The following is a 22992-nucleotide window of genomic DNA, read 5'->3' on the forward strand; positions in this document are numbered from 1 at the left end:
AGAAAGCCCATTCTCATACACAATATGAACCATAAAGTGATTGACAAAAAAACTTGTCATGCTTATATGAAAAAGAATATTAAGAAATGTTCCTGAGCAACACAAAGTAAGTTTTCAAAAAAAAAAAAAAATCAGGAGAGAAGCCATATTCCTAGATAGAAAAACTCAAAACTATAAAGACGTCAATTTTCTCAAATTAAATGTAACCATAATTAAGTTTCCAACTGGAAATTTTATGAAACTTGACAGCTGATTATTAAGTTCATTTGGGAGAGAAAATGCAGAAAGGGCAAAAGGTTTTGAAAAATAGCAGTAAAAAAGAACTTACTCTAAGAGTTATTAAAATCATTCTTTAAAGGTACAGTTTGGTTTTAGTACAAATATATCAATAGAACAAATAGAAAAGCCAGGAATAAGTCTATGAATATAAGAAAAGTTGTATCTCAAATCAGTGATGGGAAAAAATGGACAATTCAAATTATGGTATTGGGGCTATTGGTCATGAAAATAGGAAGGAAGGAATGTAGGGAAGGAAGAAGGGAGGAAAGAAGGAAAAGAAAAGGAGAAAGGGAGGGAGGAAGGAAGGATCCTACTTAATATGACGCATCGATATAGAATAGTTTCAAAAACTCTCCGTCACTACTTAACAAATCTAACTACAATTATTTCTTTTAAAAATCAAAAATTTCTTGGAACAGCTAGTTCTTTCTAGATACAAGTTTATGCTATAAACTTGAAAACACTGAAAGCCAAGAAAAGAAAGTTTATTTCATAGTAGCATATAGTATGTATCCCTGCCCTATTTTCACCCATATTCCCAAAGAAAAGAAGGAATGTTGATATATTTCTGAGACTTCTAACCCAAACTAATCTGGATAGAGGAAAGAAATGGTAGAGTGAGCAGTACAGGAAAAAGCTACTGGACTGGAGGACAGAATTCCATATACAGAATAAACAGAATTCTACAGAGGTAGAGAGGTCACTAAGACCCAGGGAATTAACATAGTCCAGGTCTGGTGGGCCAAAGGCATTTCATCACTGTCCAGCTTCCCCTTCCCATCAATAATCTCTCAAGTTAAACACAGTCTCCAGTCAGTAATTCCCCTAACTCAAATTGTGACTCATCAGGAATAAGTCAAACAAGGTAAGGATAGTGCTTTAACTTTTAGTATTTAACATTTTTGATTTTAGTAAAAACTTAGCTCAAAGACAACAAAATAACCCATAAAGATTTAAAAGACTGTGGATATAAAGAAAATTCTGAGAATCAAAGAGAAATTATTTTATATAAAATATGTAGATTATAACAAGGGCAAAATTCCTATAGAGAAAAAACTAAATAATGACATAGATGAAAGACTCTAGTTAATAACTTGCATTTAGAGGAAATACACAAAGTTTAAAATAATAAGAGAAATTATGATAGCTTTGGAGGATAAAGAAGATCCAACATAAGAATTATTGCTTCCTTTGAAGGCCTCAACAAATGAAACTGAAAGATATTGAGTGATATAATGCAGAAAAAGTCCCTGAAAGGAAAGAACTGAAATGGTGAAAATGTATCAGGCATCCAGGCAGAACATGCTTGTCATCAGCAGGAGAAAAGTGCTGAGACTTTTTATGGGAATATGCAGTGCTTGGATTAATAAAGCAATGAGCTAACAGGAGAAGAAGGGGTAAACTATTAATAATATTCATTGCAGCACTATTCACAATAGCCAAGATATGGAAACAACCTAAATGTCCATTGACAGATGCATGGATTAAGATGATGTGGTACATATATACAATGGAACACTACTCAGACATAAAAGAGATAAACCAATGCCATTAGCAGCAACATGGATGGAACTAGAGATTCTCATGCTAAGTGAAGTAAGTCAGAAAGAAAAAGACAAATACTCTATGATATCACTTATTTGTGGAATCTAAAATATGGCACAGATGATTCCATCTACAAAACAGAAACCGAACATGGACAAGGAAAGCAAGCTTGTTGTTCCCGGGGGGAGAGGGGAGCCAGAGGGATGGATGGGCAGTTTGGGTTTTTGGATGCAAACTAGTATATGTGGAATGGGTAGGCAACAGGGCCCTACTGTACAGCACAGAGAACTGTGTGTGATTGTGTCACTTTGTTGTACAACATAATTGAAGAAATATTTTATTTTATTTTTTGTCTTTTGTCATTTTAGGGCCACACTCATGGCATATGGAGGGTCCCAGGCTAGGGGTATAATTGGAGCTGTTGCTGCTGGCCTACGGCAGAGCCACAGCAATGCCAGATCCGAGCCGCATCTGTGACCTACACCACAGCTCGTGGCAATGCCAGATCCTTAACCCACTGAGCGAGGCCATAGATCGAACCCATAATCTCATGGTTCCCAGTCAGATTCATTTCCCATGCGCCATGACAGGAACTCCTCCTCAAGAAACATTTTAAATCAACTATACTTTAATAAAAAAAAGTATGTATTTGAAGCTGGTGGCAATGTACATGCGTAAATAAACCTTGAAACTACAAAAGAAAAAACAAATTCCAGAAAACAATAGAGATAATTGTCAGATACTTTTAGCATAAAATATTTCAAGGATTAGCAAACAAACTAATAAATAATGAAATTCTTGTATGGAATGAATAATTTGAATAGAACAATGATTTCAGTTTTGGAGGATCCATAATAAAAGGAGGACTGGGGTGAGAAAGGCAGCGAGCCACATGCAGAATTAAGACCAAAGTGCAAAGGCAATTCAAATTGCAGGACAGAATGTAAATACCATGAACTCTGAAAAAGTTAAAATAATGTAATTAACAAAAAAAATCCTGAAAATGAAGAGCAGTGAGGACAAATTGGAGAGAAGCTAATCACCTCAAATCGCACTGTAGGGAGTTAATGAACACTGAAATTAAAACATGAAGCTAATGCATCTAGCTTATTAATGGTATTTATAATCTTTTATTCTTAACCATGAAGACGAGTTTAGAAAAACAATTCTTGTGGTGAAGACGTATTTGAGGTCAGCAATTCTTTTCAATTTATTTCAATTTATCTTTCTTCTATTTAATTATGTATAACATACTAATTATAAATAGTAAGTACATGTATATATTTATCTATTTGTACAAATGTCATGATGATCACTATGTTAATTTTTTTCTGACTTTACACTCAGATTTTGTGATAATTTGCATATATGTGTATGTACATGTATTTTAGCTGGAATAAAGACACTACAGTAAATAATAAACCTCACAGTGCTAAACAACTGAATATAAAGTGATAATAAGAATGATAATAATAAAATGATTACAGAAGCTTGCAGGTATCTATTTGTATGAATTGGTTTGCAAGGGAGAAAGAAACCTGCATAGAGATTTGCTAAGACAGCTGAAGGACACGGGGTCAGGAGATTATCATGCTGTTTAACCAGGAAAGATGTTTTCTGAACTTGCCTGGCCCCATGGCTTTCAGTCTGAACTCTATAAAGAATTGAACACAGGACATGAAAAACTGGGTTGTTATCAAGAACTCAGCATCACAGCTTTGAAGTCAAGTGAAATGACTAGAAGTAAAGGGATATTAGAACCTTGCTCACAGTTCTGCTAACACAGAAATCCTAAAAAAAAAAATGCAAACCTCTTTGCTACAAAGTTACTAGATTTAGAATTATCTGGTAGTCATTTGCCTGTCATGCAATCTGTCATTTAGGATGCTAGAACAGGGGCAGTGGTGAGGTACCACTTTAACCTAGAATTTTTGAACAGAAAAATATTAGAGGTGTTTAGCTAATATCAGATGAAATTAGAAGTTAGATAACACTTAAAGTAGTCATAAAGAACTCATGATGCATTTTTTTTTCTGGTAAGAATCAGTGAAAGTAGATAATATATCCACCCTAGCACTCTGAAATCATAAGACTTCGAGAAACATTTTTTTTAGTAATATATATATATATTTTCTTTTTATGGCCTCACCTGTAGCATACAGAGGTTCCTGGGCTAGGGGTCAAATCAGAACTGCAGCTGAAGCCTATACCACAGCCACAGCAACACCAGATCCAAGCTGTATCTACTGACATATGCCACAGCTGTGGCAACCCTGGATCCTTAACCAACTGAGTGAGGCCAGGGATTGAGCCTGCATCCCTATGTCACATTCCTAACTCACTGAGCCACAACAGGAACTCTGAGAAACATAATTACATTAAAAAAACTAGTGATTATAGGTCTTATTTTCCTGATATCTCAAATATTTTAACCTAATACTAGATCATGTGAATTAAAGACCCATTCAGAATGTTACAATATATATAATGCAGGCTCAAATTCTACGTTCTCTGAAGTTTTTCTATCTAAAGAAAAAACTATATATTTAACATCATAAATGTTCAGTGAGTACCTACTCTCTGAAACAATGTTAATTTTGAAGATGCATTCAAGTCTAAGATATCTTAATCATAGAATATGTTTTTCTGTGTGCTGATATGACGAACCTCCTAAAAAGGTGTTTTTTTCTTTTCTTTTCTTTTCTCTCTTTTTTTTTTTTTTTAGAATGAGGAAGAGAGTAAACTGCATTGGATAATAATAGAATTTCAAATATCTACAGAAATTTGATGGTAGAGTCAGGAGCCAGTTAGCTTGTAGGGTAGAAACAGCCCATGGTTTAAGTTAGGAGACCGGATGTGTGCTGCTGTGTGTAAATGCATTTTCGGATTAATAAGAAACTTATTATCTTTCTATGTGTAAGCTTAAATACCTATGTAACCAGAAATTTTTTTTTTTTTTTGGCTTTTTAGGGCTGCACCCCTGGCATATGGAAGCTCCCAGGTTAGGGGTCGAATAGGAGCTACAACTGCTGGCCTACACCACAGCCACAGCAACCCAAGATCCAAGCCTGTCTGTGGCCTACACCACAGCTCATGGCAACGCCGGATCCCTAACCCACTGAGAGAGGCCAGGGATCAAACCAGCATCCTCATGGATACTAGTCAGATTTCTCTCTGCTGGGCCAGGAGAGGAATTCCAGAAAATAATTTTAAATTGGAAAATTCTTTATTTCAGAGTGGCATATTGCCTAGATATAAAGATGGCAACCCACTGGCGTTAATGCAGGAAAACACACACACACACAAATCAAAATTGCAGGAAAAAAATCTGCACAAATAAAAGTTGTTGTTACACTACTGTTTTTCTCAGTTTAATTGAATCTTTGTAGTTATCTTTTGAATTTGATAGATTTCCTTATAGAGGAAATTTGATATTTTATCATAAAAAATTTTTGAATACGTGAAAATGTATTGAAAGACTGAAATGTATAATAGAATTTCTAAAAAAAATGTAAAGTCTCGTCTCTGCTAGTATTATTGAAATTTGTGCGTTCTTTCTTTCGTTTTCTTTTTCTGGCCCTATCTGCTGCATATAGAAGTCCCCCGGCCAGGGATCGAATCCAAGCCGCAACTATAACCTGCACCACAGCTGTGGCAATGCTGGATTCCTGACACATTGTGGCACAGTAGGACTCCATGAAATTTTTTGTGTCCTTTCTTACCCTGAGAATTAAATATTTAGATAAGTTTCTACCAAATGCACCTTATTGATGAGAAAACTAAGGCTCAGGAAAATTGCGGCTTGCTTTTTAAAACAGCGAATAGGCTTTATAACAGAGAAAAAACAACGGTGTGCCTTCTTGGACAAGAGAATCCTAATGTGAGGACTGTTTATAAAAGATACATATTTTTCTCTATTTTAAATATTTATTTGTGTGCTGTCTGGGTAGAGACATTTTCAAGGAGTAAATGAGTCTCCTTTTTCTCTTCTGAAACCAGACTTCCTGTCTGACTGCTGATAGGACGTGCTCCCACCTGCCTGGCTGTGCCCCCCCTTCACAGTTACTGAAGGGCAAACAATGAGAGGAAAAGAAGCGACTGGACTGGGGATGTGAAAGGGAACATATAGATTTCAACGAATATAGTGGGTTTTAGAAATGCTTGTGAACTTTCCCAGGGACAAAAGTTAGAAAACCCATCTGACACCACCTAACACTTTATGCTGTAACATCAGTGAATTCTTTCTTACTCGGTCCATAGATGAAGTGAACATACATGTTAGTTTCTCAGGAGGCTCCTCTTTTACACCTGTTGCTCTGCTTTCAAACATGTTCCCCCCGGGGAAGGTAAATACCATGACCCTCCTCCTGGCAGAGCGCTTCAGAATGCTTCTCTAAACTCTTATTTCCAGCTGCTCTAAAATGGTTTTGAAGAGAAATCTTTTTTGTTGTCCCAGGACTTATCAATAGGACTCATTTTCAAAGAGGTTCCTGTCTATGACGACTCTCTTCTTCTTCCTATGTTAAGTCCTATATTGCCTTTCTTGTTTAAATTTTCATTTCATCAAATATAAAACTGTTTAGTAGTGCCAAAGATAAGAAGGAATCAGGAAAAGACTGATGACTTCCGATCAGAGGGAAGATGCTAATACATATAAGGATGCTATTTTTTTAGTTTTCCTGACAAAAATCAAATAAAAATTCCAAGCAAATTTTTAAAAGTTGATGAGTTTTGATAGTTAATCATGTGTAAGGTTAGGTGTTCATCCATATGCCTGTTGTGTTATTTTTCTCTCACTAGACTCCAGAAAGGAATCTTAGTAAAAGTGTTACAGTACCCAGAGTAGTAGTCAATATAGTATATTAGGAAGCTCAGCAGATTCACACATAACAAAATAAAATTTAAACCTAATATAATTATCCTAATTAGAATTTTTATGAAAAATAATCCTTTGTTCTGTGTTCATGTTGATATTTAAGGAAAATACAGCAAATTATAAAAATTTGGCTTATTACATAACTCATTTGCTTATATTATACTGGTAATATTAAAACAATAGTTTAGTCTAAAATATACTTTAATATTTATGAAATAAGGTTAATAATCTTTCCATATTTTATATAACAAGTTTTCTAGTTTTTCCATTTTACTAAATTTATTTTCACACATACAAACATATCTCAGGGGAGAGCCTATTAGATTTGAAAGAGTCTAATAGGATTTTGATGTACCAAAGAATATTTACTACCTTCTGAGAAATAACCCACTTAAGCCAAAATGAACAATGTCTAAGCTATACTCTTTTGATTTTTAGCATGCTGCTCAGTGAAAAAACAAATATAGCACACACACACACATGCATACACACATTTGAAGGAAGTAATATTCTTACTGGTTTTAAATAATGCACATCCATAAATAAATTTAATTTCTGTGCTGTCTTTTGGCAATCTCTTTAGGAAATGCATGTCCAGTAAAGCTGAAAAGATGTATAATATTTTGGATTAAAATCATTTATTCAAATCGAAGTTCTTATAAAAACTACTCAAACTGTATCAAATGCCCCTTTTGGAATTAATATAACTGTGGGTTTTTAGCGTTCACTGAAAACAGAGGGGCATATTTTACAGACTAACAAAAGCAACACTGAAGTTTAATTCAAAATGGCTCTCTGATTTGTCATTTTGAAACTAACCTTCTCCAATGATTTTCCAATTATTACATTATTTTGATTTCTTCAAATAAGTCTTTAGCTTAACGTAACTAAATGCATACTGAAGAGATAAGGGGGTTCTGTCCTTCTGCTCCCAGCTAAAACATAACCTCTAAATTATCTTTTACAGTAAGCCAAAGCCAATATCACATACCTTTCGGGAATGAATTTCTTTCACATACAATGGAAGTAGAAACTCAGATATACCTTCAAGTCGGATTCCCTTCTTGGTGACTCTCAGATTTCCCATACCATCCTACAAGCAATGAAATATAGTTCACTTTTAGGTTAATTAGAGAATGAATAACTGGCCAGAATTTTCTTAGGCCTAAATTGAGAAAACAGTAAGCTCAAATTAGTGATGATTTAAGGAAAATGAGGGGTTGAATCTACTTAACGAATGGTTGCAGCAGTTTGCATGCACATTAGTGGGCTCTGCTTAAAATGAACAGAAAAAGAGGATTATAAAGGACCTGGTATCTTCTTCTAGTTCTAACAGAAACTAGGATTCATCTGTGAATAAATCTTGTACTTTCTTCATGCATTAATTATTTTAATTTTATTAGGTAAAATGATACTTGCCACCTGACTACTGAAAATAACTTTGTAGAGAGATCTAATAATATTTAAAAATGACAGTTGTACACACATTTCTGCCATGATCAAATAGTCATGTTTTGGAGTTCCCACTGCAGCACAGGGGGTTAAGAATCTGACTGCAGCAGTTCTGGTAGCTGTGGAGGTGTGAGTTTGATCCCTGGCCCTGTGCGGTGGGTTAAAGGATTCAGTGTTGATGTAGCTGTGGCATTGGTCACAGCTGTGGCTTGGATTCCATCTCTGGATCAGGAACTTCCATATGTCATGGGTATGGCCATAAAAAAAAATATTCACATTTGTACAAGCAATTACTGATTGACTAAGCATAAGTAAGCATGGTGTTCCAGTATTCTAACCATGGGTAAAGCACATATCCTCTTCTTTAGAAAATGATACTCTATGAGGAGGATAAAACAGTAAACAAATAATATTTATAAGATGAAAAATACAAATAGTAAGAACAGAGCACTAATGGGAATTAAAGAAAGGAGATTTCAAATCTGATAAGACAGTAAACCATTTCTCATGGAAGATATTGTCTATGACAAAGGCAGGTTTGATTCCCAGGCTGGTGCAGTGGATTGAGTGAGAGCAGTGGGTTAAGGATCTTGGGTTTGATCCCTGGCCCAGGAACTTCCATACGCCATGGGTGTGGCCAAAAAAAGATTAATCTGGTAGAAGTAGTATGTGAAGCTAACGGACAGAGGGTCAGTAATAATGCATAACTTAGATGTGAAGAGAGAGGGGGGAGAGCAATGTACCAGACCTAGTAGCTAATTTTATCTAGAGATATTGGACAGAGGGCCATTCATATTTAGCCCAAGGTTTCACAACTATGACTCTATAAGGATAGGTAGTTATTTTTACAACTGGAATAGTGAAATTTGTTGGCTCAACAGCATAAATTAATTCAGCTTTGGATTTTCTACCTTTGCAGTATCACTGGAAAAATTCAGAATTTTAGCCATCAACTAACACATCTGTGGAAAGTGGGCTGGGGAATGACAGTTGCTTAAGTCTTGCTTGAATCCATCATGGTGGTGAGCAAGTCCCATGTGGAAAAAAAAAAATGTATATAAAACCAAAGAGAAGCTCTGAGATAATGACTAGGTCTGAGGGTTAGAAAGACATATTTTCTACATTCTGGGAGGCTGTGATCAGTAGAAGAGGAAACTCAAGAGATGATGATGGCTCCATCTTCTACCCTCCATTCTGAACTCAAAAGAAAGCCATTGAAATAGTAGAACAATGAATAGAATTTGGGATGAGAATTGAAGGAATTTTTAAGACAAAGGAACTAAAAAGAGAGAGTAAGATTTTGAGGTGGTATAATCTCAGTCTTCTTATGGAAGGAAAGTGTAATTGATTCTGGTTGAGTTAAACTTGAGATGAGATGGAGAAATTCACTTTTTGAGGCTTGAACTTAAAGCTGACACCAGAAATGCCTAACAGGAAACTGACCAAAATTTTTTTTTAAATATTAAAATTTTAAGCTTTGCTGAAGACAAGGGATGGGAAAAGAAGCCAACTTTTGTTTCTCTGAGACAGAGCTCATTTATACCAGTTTTATAATACCTTCTTTCAAAATTGAAAAATGCCTCTGATATAGACATTAGTTACAGGGTCACTTATTCACTGACCTTAATTATTTTTGCAACATTATGCAACAGAAAGAGGCAGAATGAATGATGAGAGAGATTCAAAACGGAGGATTTACTAGATGGGAATGGCAAAAAGCCAGAGGGATGTGGCATTCTAAAGTAACAAAAAACGATGTCCCTCAAATGGCTGACTACTCCTTTTTCTTGTTGAGTAGAGACACCTAAAGCCAGAACAGCAATACTGAATTGCAAAAATAGCACAAGGTAAAGAGTAGCAGCAGATAATAAATTAATGATTAAGTTTAACAGGAGTCAAGAAATATGAGAGATGTTAAGAAAATTTATCATCAGAAAATGGCAACTCAAATATTGAGATCTTGAAAGTGAGAAAGTGTGCAGACGTAATGTAGCCTAAAGAGCACCTGAGCAGTGGTGGCAGAAGCAGAGCGGAAACAGAGCTCTCTATATTTCAGAGAGCCAAGAATATTAGTGCATATAAAGTGATGTGTAGCTTTAAAAATGTTAGTTTGCATCACAGGGATTTTATTGACTAAAAATCACACAGTGACCGACCATGCGTATTTTCAAATGCCTGCCTGAAAGGGTGTGTTCTGAGGAGTTCTCAATGGAGTTGTTTTGAAAATGTCTAATGCAACTCTCAGATGATTTCAGGGAAATAGAAAAAAAATTCTATCATGAAAGTAATTCCAAGTTCAATATTAATCTTAAAAAATGTTTTTATAAGATGGTTAAAGAAGAAAAGACCTGGACTTTTGAAGTTAAATGTGACATCAGATATGCTACATGTCTATTTAATTTTGAAAACATTTTAATCTTAAGCTCAGTTTTCTTCTTATATTTTCTATATAACATACAATTTGAGAATATGTTGATAATTGCATTCCATTTAAAATAGATGAAATGGAATTCCCGTGTGTCAATGCAGAACAGGTAATGATAGAGTTGTGTTGTGAATCTAAACTTGCTCCACCGTGTCTATTAGCCCCTCTTTTTTTGCGTCAAAAAATGCATTTTCAAGTTTCTATATTATCTACATGCACAAAATATATAAAGCTTTGTCATAGATATTCAGTATATTATCAACCTGATGCTTATGTTCATGTACAAAGTCCACTAATAAATTATGAGATGATGAAATTAATCTGGGTTCCCTTCTGCAGGAGCATTGGAAAGTGAATTTATTCCTATTGTCACTATAACTTCCTGATTCTCTATATTCTTGGTCCCTTCATCATCCAAAAGGGAGAAAATAATTTCTGGATTTGCTGCTAAGGACATTGCCAAAACACCAGATATAACAGAATTGAATGCATCTATGGCCTAGGTCCCAACCTTGGCCTCACCACCTTCATCCTGTGTAAGTTTGAACAACTTAACTAATCTTTTGCACCTTAATTTTGTCATTAGTAAAAGGAATAATAACCAAATTTATGGTATGCATTTATTACAAGGATGGTATGAAGATATAAAGACCTTAAAATCATACCTAATTTATGTAGAAATACTCAATAGTTTTAACGATCATGAACATTTTATTAAAATAATTTAAATTTTTTGTCATTAGGCAAAGTAGTTACAGTATTATTGACTCTATATTCTATGTCACATCCTAGTAACATTTGCTTTACAGCTAAAAGTTTGTTGTAGCACTGTTTACAATAATAGTCAAGCTATGGAAGCACCTAAATGCCCAACGATAGATGAATAGATAAAGAAAATGTGGCACAGATACACAATGGGATATTACTCAGCCATTTACATTTTTTTAACTCAAGTATTTAATTTCTTGAAGGGATCTTCATTCGCATCTCGACTTATTACTTTTAACCCTCATTCGCATCTCAGCCCAAAGAAATCCATAGTTATTATCTTAGTCTGAAATGTTTCTCTTTACTCTTCATGGGTCTGTTGTAAAATAAATCACACTCTGCTTCTTCTTTTCTGGTTTTCAGGGTACCACCTGCAGCATATGGAAGTTCCAAGGCTAGGGGTCAAATTGGAACTGCAGCTGCTAGCCTACACCACAGCCACAGCAATCCCGGATCCAAGCCTTGTCTGCAACCTACACCATAGCTCATAGCAATGCTAGATCCTTAACCCACTGATGGAGGCCAGGGATCAAACCTGCCTTCTCATGGATTCTAGTTCGTAACCCGTTGAGCTGCAGTGGCAATTCCAGCTTCTAATTTTAGCTAACTATGTACACATTTTTATCTTATAATAATCACATAATCTTGTTTATGTATTTATCTATTTATTAACTTACTTAGTCCCTCTTCTAGCATAGTCGATCCAATAGTGGTTTTTATAAAGCATGTGGTCATTAAATGTCTAATAATTTAATTGATCAGCAGATTTTAGATCTTTGACAAAAAAGCGAAAAACAAAAAAAAAAAATAAATTGAAGTCCATGATTGCCAAGGGGGAGGGGGATTTGCTGCTAAGGAGGGAAGAAGTGGGAGGGACTGGGAGCTTGGGGTAAATAGATGCAGAATGTTGCCTTTGGGATGAATTAGCAATGGAATCCTGCTGTGTAGCACTGGGAACTCTGTGTAGTCACTTACGATGGAACATGTAATGTCAGAAAAAGTAATGCATACATATAAGTGTAAATGGGTCATCATGTTGTACAGTAGAAAAAAATATACACATAAATAAAAGAAAAAAAGTCATATACTTGAAAAAATCTTGTTTTTTGTTTTTTATTTTTTTGTCTTTTTAGGGCCGCACCAGTGGCACATGGAAGTTCCCAGGCTAGGAGTCGAATAGGAGCTGCAGCCACTGGCTTATGCCACCGTCGCAGCAATGCAGGATCTGAGCCACGTCTGTGAACATGGCTCAGATCCATAGCTCACGGCAATGCCAGATCCTTAACCCACTGAACAAGGCCAGGGATTGAACTCACATCCTCATGGATACTGGTCAGGTTTACTTAAGATAATGGAGAAATAGATGATAACTTCAATACAATTAAAACATTTTGAATACATAAGCATTTTATGCTCAACATTCTTGAAAAAGTGTTTTCTTACAGGACAACTTTTGAAATCGCTTTCAGGTAAATAAAATATTGTTGTGGTTCAAGCTAATAATCTAATTTTAATCATATGGTACAACCTCAAATGAGCATGAAAACAGCATCATTGTTCCATTTAACATGAAGTTCTGGTTCCACCCTGAGGATGTGTCAAATACAGAGACTTGTTAATGAAGAGTACTGTAGGGAAAAACCAGCATGTTATAAACAAATCATATTTCTTTTTTTGTTTGTTTGTTTTGGTCTTTTCTAGGGCCATCCGTGGCATATAGAGGTTCCCACGCTAGGGGTCTAATCAGAGCTGTAGCCACCAGCCTACGCCAGAGCCACAGCAATGCCAGATCCGAGCCGCATCTGTGGCCTACACCACAGGTCACGGCAACACTGGATCCTTAACCCACTGAGCAAGGCCAGGGATCGAACCCGCAACCTCATGGATCAGATTGGGTTCATTAACCACTGCGCCACTACGGGACTCCAGTATTTCTTGATGGTAAATGGCAACAGCTGTAAAGAACCTCAAGCATTTGACCTAAGAAAAATAATAAATAAATAATTAATAATTACACTATATATCTTAAAGATTGTCATCTGCAAATGGGTGACTGAAAAGCATCTATACTTTAACCTGTGTCAACAAGAGTAGAAAGCCTAAAGCTTCACTTTTAGTGTGTCTGTCTTTGCCAAACATGCTTAAGAGAATATCGGAATTATATTAAGCCCAGTGGAGGGAAAAAAAAGAGTTCAGTTTTCACATAATTTAGGAAACAATTGCATAGTATATTCCCACTCGAGATTTATAATCCATATTAGCATACTCAACACTCTGAGAAATCTGGAGAGAAATACTTTACTTTGTTTAGTACTGATTTCCCCAAACATTCATCCAAAGGGTTCCCCACTCCCTCACCCATGTTTTGGAATAGATGGAATAGTGTCCCTTTGAAGACACTGAGGAAATACTGGTCTAATTACTCACATTTTATTAACTCTGAAGTAAGACCTACTGAAAAGAGGTGCATTGTTTAGGTGACAAAAGAATTAAAAGTTGCCATTTCTCCACAAATATTTATTAAGAGCCTATGGATAGTGTCACTAAATTCTATTTATAATTTGGCTTTCCAATTATATTTTAATACTGGAGAGGCAATGCTGAATACTGCTAGAAATCTGGGATGCTTCTGAGATTTATCTTCTCATCAATAAGCAGTGAGAAACAGAGGCAATGCTGAGCACACCTCTGGTTTTTACATATATATATATATATATCAGTTCCTATAAGGATAATTTACTTACTAAAAGGAGAATCACTTCTTGCCTTGAACAAAATCACATTTCTGGACCTATAGACTAAGGATAAGACCTTAGAGTGTGGTAACTCTACATAGGTAGTCTTCATAGTAAGGCCCTTCCAAACTCCCAAGACAACATCTTTAATTATGTATTTTCTTGTTGGCCCCAGGGTATGTGGAGTTCCTGGACCAGGGATTAAATCTGAGCCACAGATGCGATCTATACGATCTATACCGCAGCTGCAGCAATACTAGACCTGTGCCCAGCAGGGGACTGAACCTGTGGAGACCTACCAATTCCATTACACCACAGCGGGTACTCCCAATACCTTTTTAACTTCTACTCTAACTATGGAATTAATCCTAATAGCTGAGTTCATAGAGCAATTTAGCAAATATGGAGCCAACAGTACCTCATCACAACAAACCTGTAAAACAGACACATTACTCTTCTCATTTTAACACACATACACACACACACATGCACACACACACACACACACACACACACACACACACACACACACACACACACACACACGGATAAAGTTATGTAACTTGTATGCAACTAGCAACTTAGCCAAAAGTGGAGTCCTTTTACTCTTAGACAACCTAGCAACAAATGGGATAGTGATGAACAAGTCATGATTCCTTGCCAAATTTTTGTCATGAGCCAATTTTTAACCAGAATCTATTGACCTCTTTTGCTGAATTTTGACAATAAATACACAAGCACAGATGCCTTAGCTTGAGATTCCTCAGAAATGTGGATGTTGGTTATGCCACCAGGTTAGTCACTAGGTCCTGCAAAAGTCAGGTCTTACTTTAATGAAGGTCTTGCCCAATGACCTACTGGGACTATGGCAGAAGACCTTTAACTTTCAGTCTTGTTAGGAAATATCTTACTGCAAAGAGCCTTTTTTTCCAAAATCATACCCCTCTACTGGCTCTTGGGATGACCTACATGACTGACGGATCAATGTGAGGCTATGAAGGGACAATTCTAAGGGTTATTATTCTAGCTCCAAAACTTCCTGTGGGGTTAGTCAAGGCTGCCATTCCTCTGCATCACATTTTGACGTCTCTCTTTTCTCTGCTCAACCCTGCTCTCTTGATATAATGTTATTATCTAGATTATTGGGAAATACTTTAATCAAAATGCAACCAACCCCATGATATTTTTTAAACTAAAATTAAATTAAAAATTAAATTAAAACTTAAGGCCAAGGTAAGGCTGATGCTATAAAAGAAATGGAACTATAATCTATATTACAGAAATCAGTACATTATTATTTTTTCCAAGTGACAAGAAAATTAGAATAAGATGATATTCATATTGACAATTTAAACATATGATTTTTTTTTCAGAGAGTATTTTATTAAGGTACCATCATCGCCAGGAAAGCTCTTTCACCTTTAATGCTTGCACTACAATTTTTCCTCTGTGGTAATTCATTTATCAAAACTTACTTAAAATAATTGTTTGCAAATAATAGTAATTTTACAACTCTAGTCCAGACTTTGTTTGTTTTGCCATACACATGGCATGTGGAAGTTACTGGGCTGGGGGTCAAACCTGTGCCAGAGCAGTGGCTCAAGCTGCTGCACTGACAATGCTGGCTCCTTAACACATTGTGCCACAGGAGAACTCCAGATCCAGACTTTAAAGCAGATCTAGGTTAGTTTCCACTTATCTGGATGCTGGAGAAGGGACATTTCTACATGAATGTAAAATCAAAATTTTGAAAATGGCCACTTATAATTGCAGTTTTTCAAATTTTTAAAAATGTACATTTGGAAATTTTTAAGAGATAGAATATTATGCTTAGTTGGATACTGGTTTAGGAGTTATTACAGATGATGATTTCACTATCTGTCTTGTTTCTAGCTTTAGGACAGATTCAGAATCATGGTCAACGTTTTCTTTTTCTTCCACCCAATGATTCAGTTGCCATGTCCTTTGAATATGTGGAATAAAGGCTTGTGTAAGTGTCTTTGTGTGCCTGGCAGGCACACACTCTCTGTGAGTGTGTGTTGGTACTTGGATACAATCTAAGCATCTACTTTGCAAAAAGTGGATTAGCAAAATATATGGTGTGTACATCACAGAATATCATGCAGCCATGTGCAGCAAATGAGTAAATGCACACTGGCAACAGTAGTTAGAACATTTAAAAAGTAAGAAGTAGAATATATTTATGTAAATTAAAAACGTTTGCATAACAGATGAAATCTATTTGTCAGAACATAGAGATTCACCAAAAATAATACAATGATTGACTACAAAGAGAGGGCAATAACAGGAGTGAAAATGTATATATAAATAAAAAGAATGAAAGAATAGATAAATGGATAAACAATAAACAGCAAACAATGAGAGAATTTCTATGGCCCAATGATGTAATAATGACAATGTTTCATAAATAGACAGATATAATTATCTCAATCTTCTGCATCTGAACTTAAAATCTGCTGCAGAATGGCCAATTTCCTCTCTCCCCTTTTTGTCTATCATTGCTATTGTTTTAATTTGTTTTATTGTTCACTTTCTGCCTATATCAGTTTCTTAAATGTTCTCATTATCATTAATGTATCCAATTAAAACCATTTTTAAAATTGTTGATGTCCTAATCTTTCTATAAAGCAAATTTTGTTTTATCAGTGTTCAAAAATAAACAACCTGAAAATGTCTTTCATATTCCAAACCATACTCTGGTAAATTATGACCTAATAACAACAACAGTTTATTGTTTTCACAAACATTTCCATAATGTTACCTATTCCTTTTCCCATTTCCTTAACAACTATTTTTCTTTCATTCAAGTATTTACTACAATGCCTTAAAACTCATTGTTCACTTCAAGTATACCGTTCAGTGGCATTAAGTACATTCACATGGTTGTGTAACCATCACCACTGCACATCACCAGAAATTTTTATCATCCCCAGCTGAAACTCTAAACTCGTTAAATAATAATACCTTCCCAATACCCCTCCCCATCCCATGGTAGCCACTATTCTACTTTCTCTTTAAATTTGACAGCTCTAAGTGTTCCATGTAAGTAAAATCATGCAATATCTGTCCTCCCATGTCTGACTTATTTCACTTAACAAATTATCTTCAAAATTCATCCTTGTAGTGTGTGTCAGAATTTCTCCCTTTATTTTCAACAATGTTCTTGTAAACATATGCCACATCTTCTTCATCCACTCATCCACTGATGGAAACTTAGGTTGTGTCCACATTTTGGCCATTAAGAATACGAACATACATGTACAAATATCCCTTGGAGACACCATTTTCAGTTCTTTTGGATATATACTCAGAAGTGGAGTTACTGGATCCACTAATAATTATTTTATTTTTAGAATTTGATATTTAATTTTCTGAGTAGCCCCATACTGTTTTTCACAATGTATACCATCTGACATCCCCATCAGCAGTGCACAAGTTTCCAATTTCTCTACATCTTCACCAGCACTTGCTATTTTGTTTGATTTTGCCTTGTATTTTAATGTAATAGCAATCCTTATCAGTGTGAAGAGGGGTAACATATATCAAGGCAGTTAGAATTGCGGGGCCAAGATGCTGGAAGGAGTGATAACACATGAGTAATCTCTTGTTCACTTACTTTCAAAGCTTTTGTCAAATTAAGCAGCTCAAAATAAGACACTAAGGTTAAAAAGCTAGAAGAGAATGGATAAGTTGTAGAGAGGGCAACAATGATTTCTGTAATCTATCGTCCTGGGAGAACAGAAGTTAAATTCCAGGCTTGTCAAAGCAGCTAGGCCTAGAGGGACCAACATACCAAAGAAAAGGTAGTGAAGAAAAGTGAAACTTGGACCCTGCGCAGAACTTCTTTCAAATCATTTGATGTCTATTAGATTGCTCAGAGTGAGGCTAAAAGGCTGAACTAAAACCATCTGAGAATTTCATGGAAATGTTCAGCAGTTGTATAACACTGGAGAACAATTATTTAAAAACGGGGGCCCTGGTAAACATTGCAAAGTTATTTTGGGAATCATAGAGAGTTTTACCCTATAGAGGTCAGAAACCATAGTGAGAGGAGAGTTAGAACATATAAATCTCATTATCAGACCATATCCCACCCTGATTTTATTGAGTAAAGGGCTTATAATAAATCCCTGCTAGGCAAAGACAACACCATCAACAGCTTCTATAACTTCTCAGATCCCAATCTAGAACTGACCCCAAATTACCAAAACTATCCCCCCAAAGCTAATTGATAGTCCAAAGTTTAATATCACCAGGTTCAGTAGAAAGAAAATATTGCCACCTCAGGAACCTGAATTCTATATCAAACTCCACTCCTTTCTAGTGTGTGGCTTTATCAAATTGTTCTAAATTCCAAGTTTTTTGACTTAATTAGGAAATAGGAGAAGACAGGCTCCCAGGTCCTTTCCTTCTTTCTGTGACTCAAGGATCTGTTTTTAGGATTAGGAAGAACTGTACTGTTATTCTTTAAATTATAATTTTATTCCCTTCTTTATCTTTTACTAATAAAATTATAATTTTATTTCCTTCTTTATCTCTTACTAACTATCCATCACCTTGGCACCTAACAATGGCTTTGTTTGACTTGTATTTGTCTTCTTCTTCTTCTTTTTTATGTTTTTGTCTTTTTAGGGCCACAACTATGGCACATGGAGGTTCCCAGGCTAGGGGTCGAATTGGAGCTATAGCTGCAGGCCTATACCACAGCCACAGCAACGAGGGATCTGAGCCGCGTCTGCAACTCACGCCACAGCTCATGGCAACTCGGGATCCTTAACCTGCTCAGTGAGGCCAGGGATTGAACCCACATCCTCATGGATACTAGCTGGGTTTGTTAACCACTGAGCCACGATGGGAACTCCCTATTTGTCTTCATTTGACTTTTACTTAATTTCACCTGAATTAGCTGGCCAGGTTTCTTGTTTTATTAATGAAAACATTTCAAAAATATGCTTGTCCATTTAAAATAAATATATGTATGATTATGTGTTCCAGGTATATTTTTCTCAAGTATATTAAGACATCTAGGAAATATGCTTTATCCTAAATATTGTTGAATAATGATATACAAATTCCACTATAGGAATAAGTGAACCTGAAAACATTATATGCTGTATGATTTAACTATGTAATATTATATAAAAGGCAAAACCATGTAGACAGTACAAAATCAGAGGTTTCCAGGTATTCAGGGAAGGGAGGAAGGAATGAATAGATAGAGCAAGAGATATTTCTATTCTGTATGATACTGTAAATGGTGTGTACATATTATAAATTTGTCAATTCTCATAGACTGCACAACAGAAAGAGTGAACCTTATTGTAAACTACGAACTTTAGCTATTAATAATAACCATGTTGTAACAATGTTGCCTCATCAATTGTTACAAATACATTCCGACTCATGTAAGATCTTAATAACTAGGAGAAACTGGGGTGGGCAGGGGGTAATACATGGAAACTGTACTTTAAAAGAAATAATTTATAAACTGAGTTTCATTAAAATTAAATTTTTATGCTCTATGAAAGTCATTGTCAAGAGAACAAAGAGGCGTTCCCATCGTGGCTCAGTGGTTAGTGAACCTGAACAGCATCCATGAGGATGCGGGCTTGATCCCTGGCCTCGCTCAGTGGGTTAAAGATCCGGCATTGCAAATATGGCTTGGATCTCTCATTGCTGGGGCTGTGGAGTAGGCTGGTGTCTACAGCTCCAATTGGACTCCGAGCCTGAGAACCTCCATATGCTGCGAGTGTGGCCCTAAAAGTCAGAGACGAAAAAAAAAAAAAAAAAAAAGAGAGAGAGAGAGAAAAAACAAAGAAACAGAAAATTTTTGCAAAAGAAAATATTTGCAAAATATCTGATAATGCACTATTATCCAAAATACCTAAAGAACTCTTACACTCAACAATAAATAAAAATTTAAAATGGGCTAAATACCTTAATAGACACTTCACTAAAGAAGATATGGAGGAGTTCCTGTTATGGTGCAGCAGAAACAAATCTGACTAATATCCATGAGGATGTGGGTACCAGTCCTGGCCTCACTCAGTGGGTTAAGGATCCACCGTTGCCATGAGCTGTGGTGTAGGTTGCAGACATGGCTCGGATCTCGCACTGCTGTGGCTATGGCAGGCTGGCGGCTGCGGCTCTGATTTATTTGACTCCTTGCCTGGGAACTTCCATATGCCACAGGTGCAGCACTAAACAGAAAAATAAAAGATATACAGATAGCAAATAAGCATATGAAAAGACATTCCACATCATCTGTCATCAGGGAAATGCAAATCAAGCCAACACTGAAATACCACTACATATGTATAGAACAGCACATTCCAGAAGCCCCAGAAGCCTGACAACACCAAATGCTGGTGAAGATGTAGAGTAATGGGAACTCTCATTCATTGCTGATGGGAATTTAAGATAGTACAGCCACTGTGGAAGATGGTTGAGCAGTGTCTTACAAAACTAAACCTGTTTTTTATAAGATCCAGAAATCATATTGCTCGGTATTTACCCAAAGGAGATTAAAGTGTATTTCTACTGCAAAACCTGCACACTGATGTTTACAGCAACTTTATCCATAATTGTCAAAACTTGGAAGCAACCAGGATGTCTTTCAGTAGGAAAACATGGAAAAAATCTGTAGGACATCAAATGGCCTATTATTCAGCAATAAAAAGAAATGAGCTATCACATCATCAAAAGGTATGGGAGAAATCTTAAATGCATATTATTAAGTATAATAAGCCAATCTGAAAAGGCTAAATACTGTATAATTCTGATTATGAGACATTAACTAGACAGGCAAAAAACTACACAGGCAGTTAATGCTTGCCAAGGGTTGGGCCGTGGGAAAAAAATGAATCGGCAAAACAAAGAGGAATTTTAGGGGTGTGAAACTGCTTTGTATGATACTGTAATGATTGATATATGTCATCAAACACGTTTTCCAAATCTATAGAATGTACATTAAAAGTGAACTCTAGGAGTTTCTGCTGTGGCACAGTGGAAAAGAATCTGATTTGTATCCATGAGCATGTGGGTTCAATCCCTGGCCTCTCTCAGTGGGTCAAGGATCTGGTGTTGCTGTGACTGTAGTGTAGGCCAGCAGCTGCAGCTCAGATTCAACCCCTAGCCCTAGAACTTCCATATGCCATGGATGCGGCCCCCAAAAAGCCAAGAAAAAAAAAAAATGGGAGTGAACACCAATGGAAACAATGGGCTTTGGGCGATAAGGATGTGTCAATGCAGGTTTATCAATTGTAGCAAATGTACCACTTTGGTGGGGATATTGATAATGAAGGAGGCTGGGCATGTATAGAGCAGGGAATATATGGGAGGTCTTTGGACTTTCTGCTCAACTTTGCTGTGACTCTAAAAGTGCTCTAAAAATAAAGCCTATTAAAATATATAGAAATGAAAAATAAAATTAGGATATTAAGAAAATGAATACATTGACTATTTCAAACCATAGAGTTCTATCACTTATTTTGCATGAAATTTTTTATACGTCAAATGCCTGAAATAGTACACCTGTCATTTATTTCAGCACAAAGTATTATATAACATGGGAGTTACAGCACTAAAGGGAAATAAAACAAGCTATTTAGCTATTTTAAATTATAAGGTAAGATTACTTAGAGTACACCAAAGATAAGAAGCTGAGAATATTTTAATGTTTAGTATTTTTTTGTGGGTAATGGTCTAGGGAAAAATGATTTTTTATTTTTCTCTGTGATACATACATATGTGAGTGTGTACCTACGTGTATTATTTTTTCTTAACTAAGGACAAAAGTGAGGTCGTTCCCTATATCTTAGAAAGAAATTCCCATTTTGTAACCATTCCAATCAAATGAAATTAAGACAAGTTTTTAATAATTTTTTATAAATAAGTCTTCTATTAGGCTTAATTTCTTAATTTTATAAAACATGAACATTCTAACACCTGCTAAAGAAAATGAATGCACCTGTCCTTCATCAGCCATGGAGACTATTAGCCCTAGTTATTTGCCAGAGGCTGTCATTTCTTGTCAAAATTCCAGCTGAGAGAGATTATATTATTTTAAAGAACATAATATAAAAGAAACACTGTTCCTTTTTCTTTGAGGTCTACACTCAAGTGTGTGATAGAGTCTGGCTGCAGGAGGACTCCATGTTGGGATAAATATGAGTGTAGCCACTGGCAGAACTTCTGCGCTGAAGTGAACTTCTGTGCCATGCCTTGACTTTTTATCAAAGATTTCTAAAATAACCAGCCACATGAATTCCCCTTTTTAAATTGCCATAAAACTTTTACTGAGAATACTTTTCTTTACATGACTCATTGTTCTTTCACAGGGAAGAACTTCCTTAGGTATTTAGGAATAATAATGTGTTCCTTAGAAAATCCTTAACCTGCTGTGCCACAGTGGGAACTCCAAGTTGCTTTAACTTTAAAATTCTTTAGTCCCTAGCCAACAATACTGTGTCATCTTGAGTTGCTATCAATGAATTTTCATTCTGAAGCACAATAGTGAACTGTACGATTACAAAATAATTAATATATTAATATAACATAAAGTGACTGAATTGGAAGAATATATTTGAGCTGACAACATTATGTGACTATACGAATCCTTAGGAGAATTGTTTAATAAACCTGTTCTTTTATTTTTGAGAAGTGAACAGAAATTCTAAGGAATTAACTTTCTTTTGGAAGATAAGTACATGTTTTATTGACTAATGTCATATCATTATCCAATGCTCAAACCTATTTTTACCTTTGCTTTTTTTCCCTTCTTCTTTTTACTTTTGCTTTTTGACTTTCAGCTTTAACTAGTCTAGTAAAATAGATGTTTCTTCAAGCTGTCCACTTCTATTTATCATCAGCATCACTAGTGAGATACTTTG

The 22992-nt window shown here is 35.7% G+C and overlaps 1 protein-coding gene across 6 annotated transcripts in view; it reads right to left on the reverse strand.

Annotated features, from left to right (window-relative positions):
* Positions 1-22992, reverse strand: part of SGCZ (sarcoglycan zeta) — a 1021521-nt gene that overhangs the window by 177292 nt on the left and 821237 nt on the right. For all 6 annotated transcript variants that reach the window (XM_021077242.1, XM_021077240.1, XM_021077238.1 and 3 more), the window contains 1 exon segment: positions 7692-7793. In XM_021077242.1, coding sequence (XP_020932901.1) covers positions 7692-7793 — 102 coding nt within the window.

The sequence above is a fragment of the Sus scrofa genome, chromosome 17, assembly GCF_000003025.6.
Source record: "Sus scrofa isolate TJ Tabasco breed Duroc chromosome 17, Sscrofa11.1, whole genome shotgun sequence".
In the NCBI taxonomy this organism is placed as follows: Eukaryota; Metazoa; Chordata; class Mammalia; order Artiodactyla; family Suidae; genus Sus; species Sus scrofa.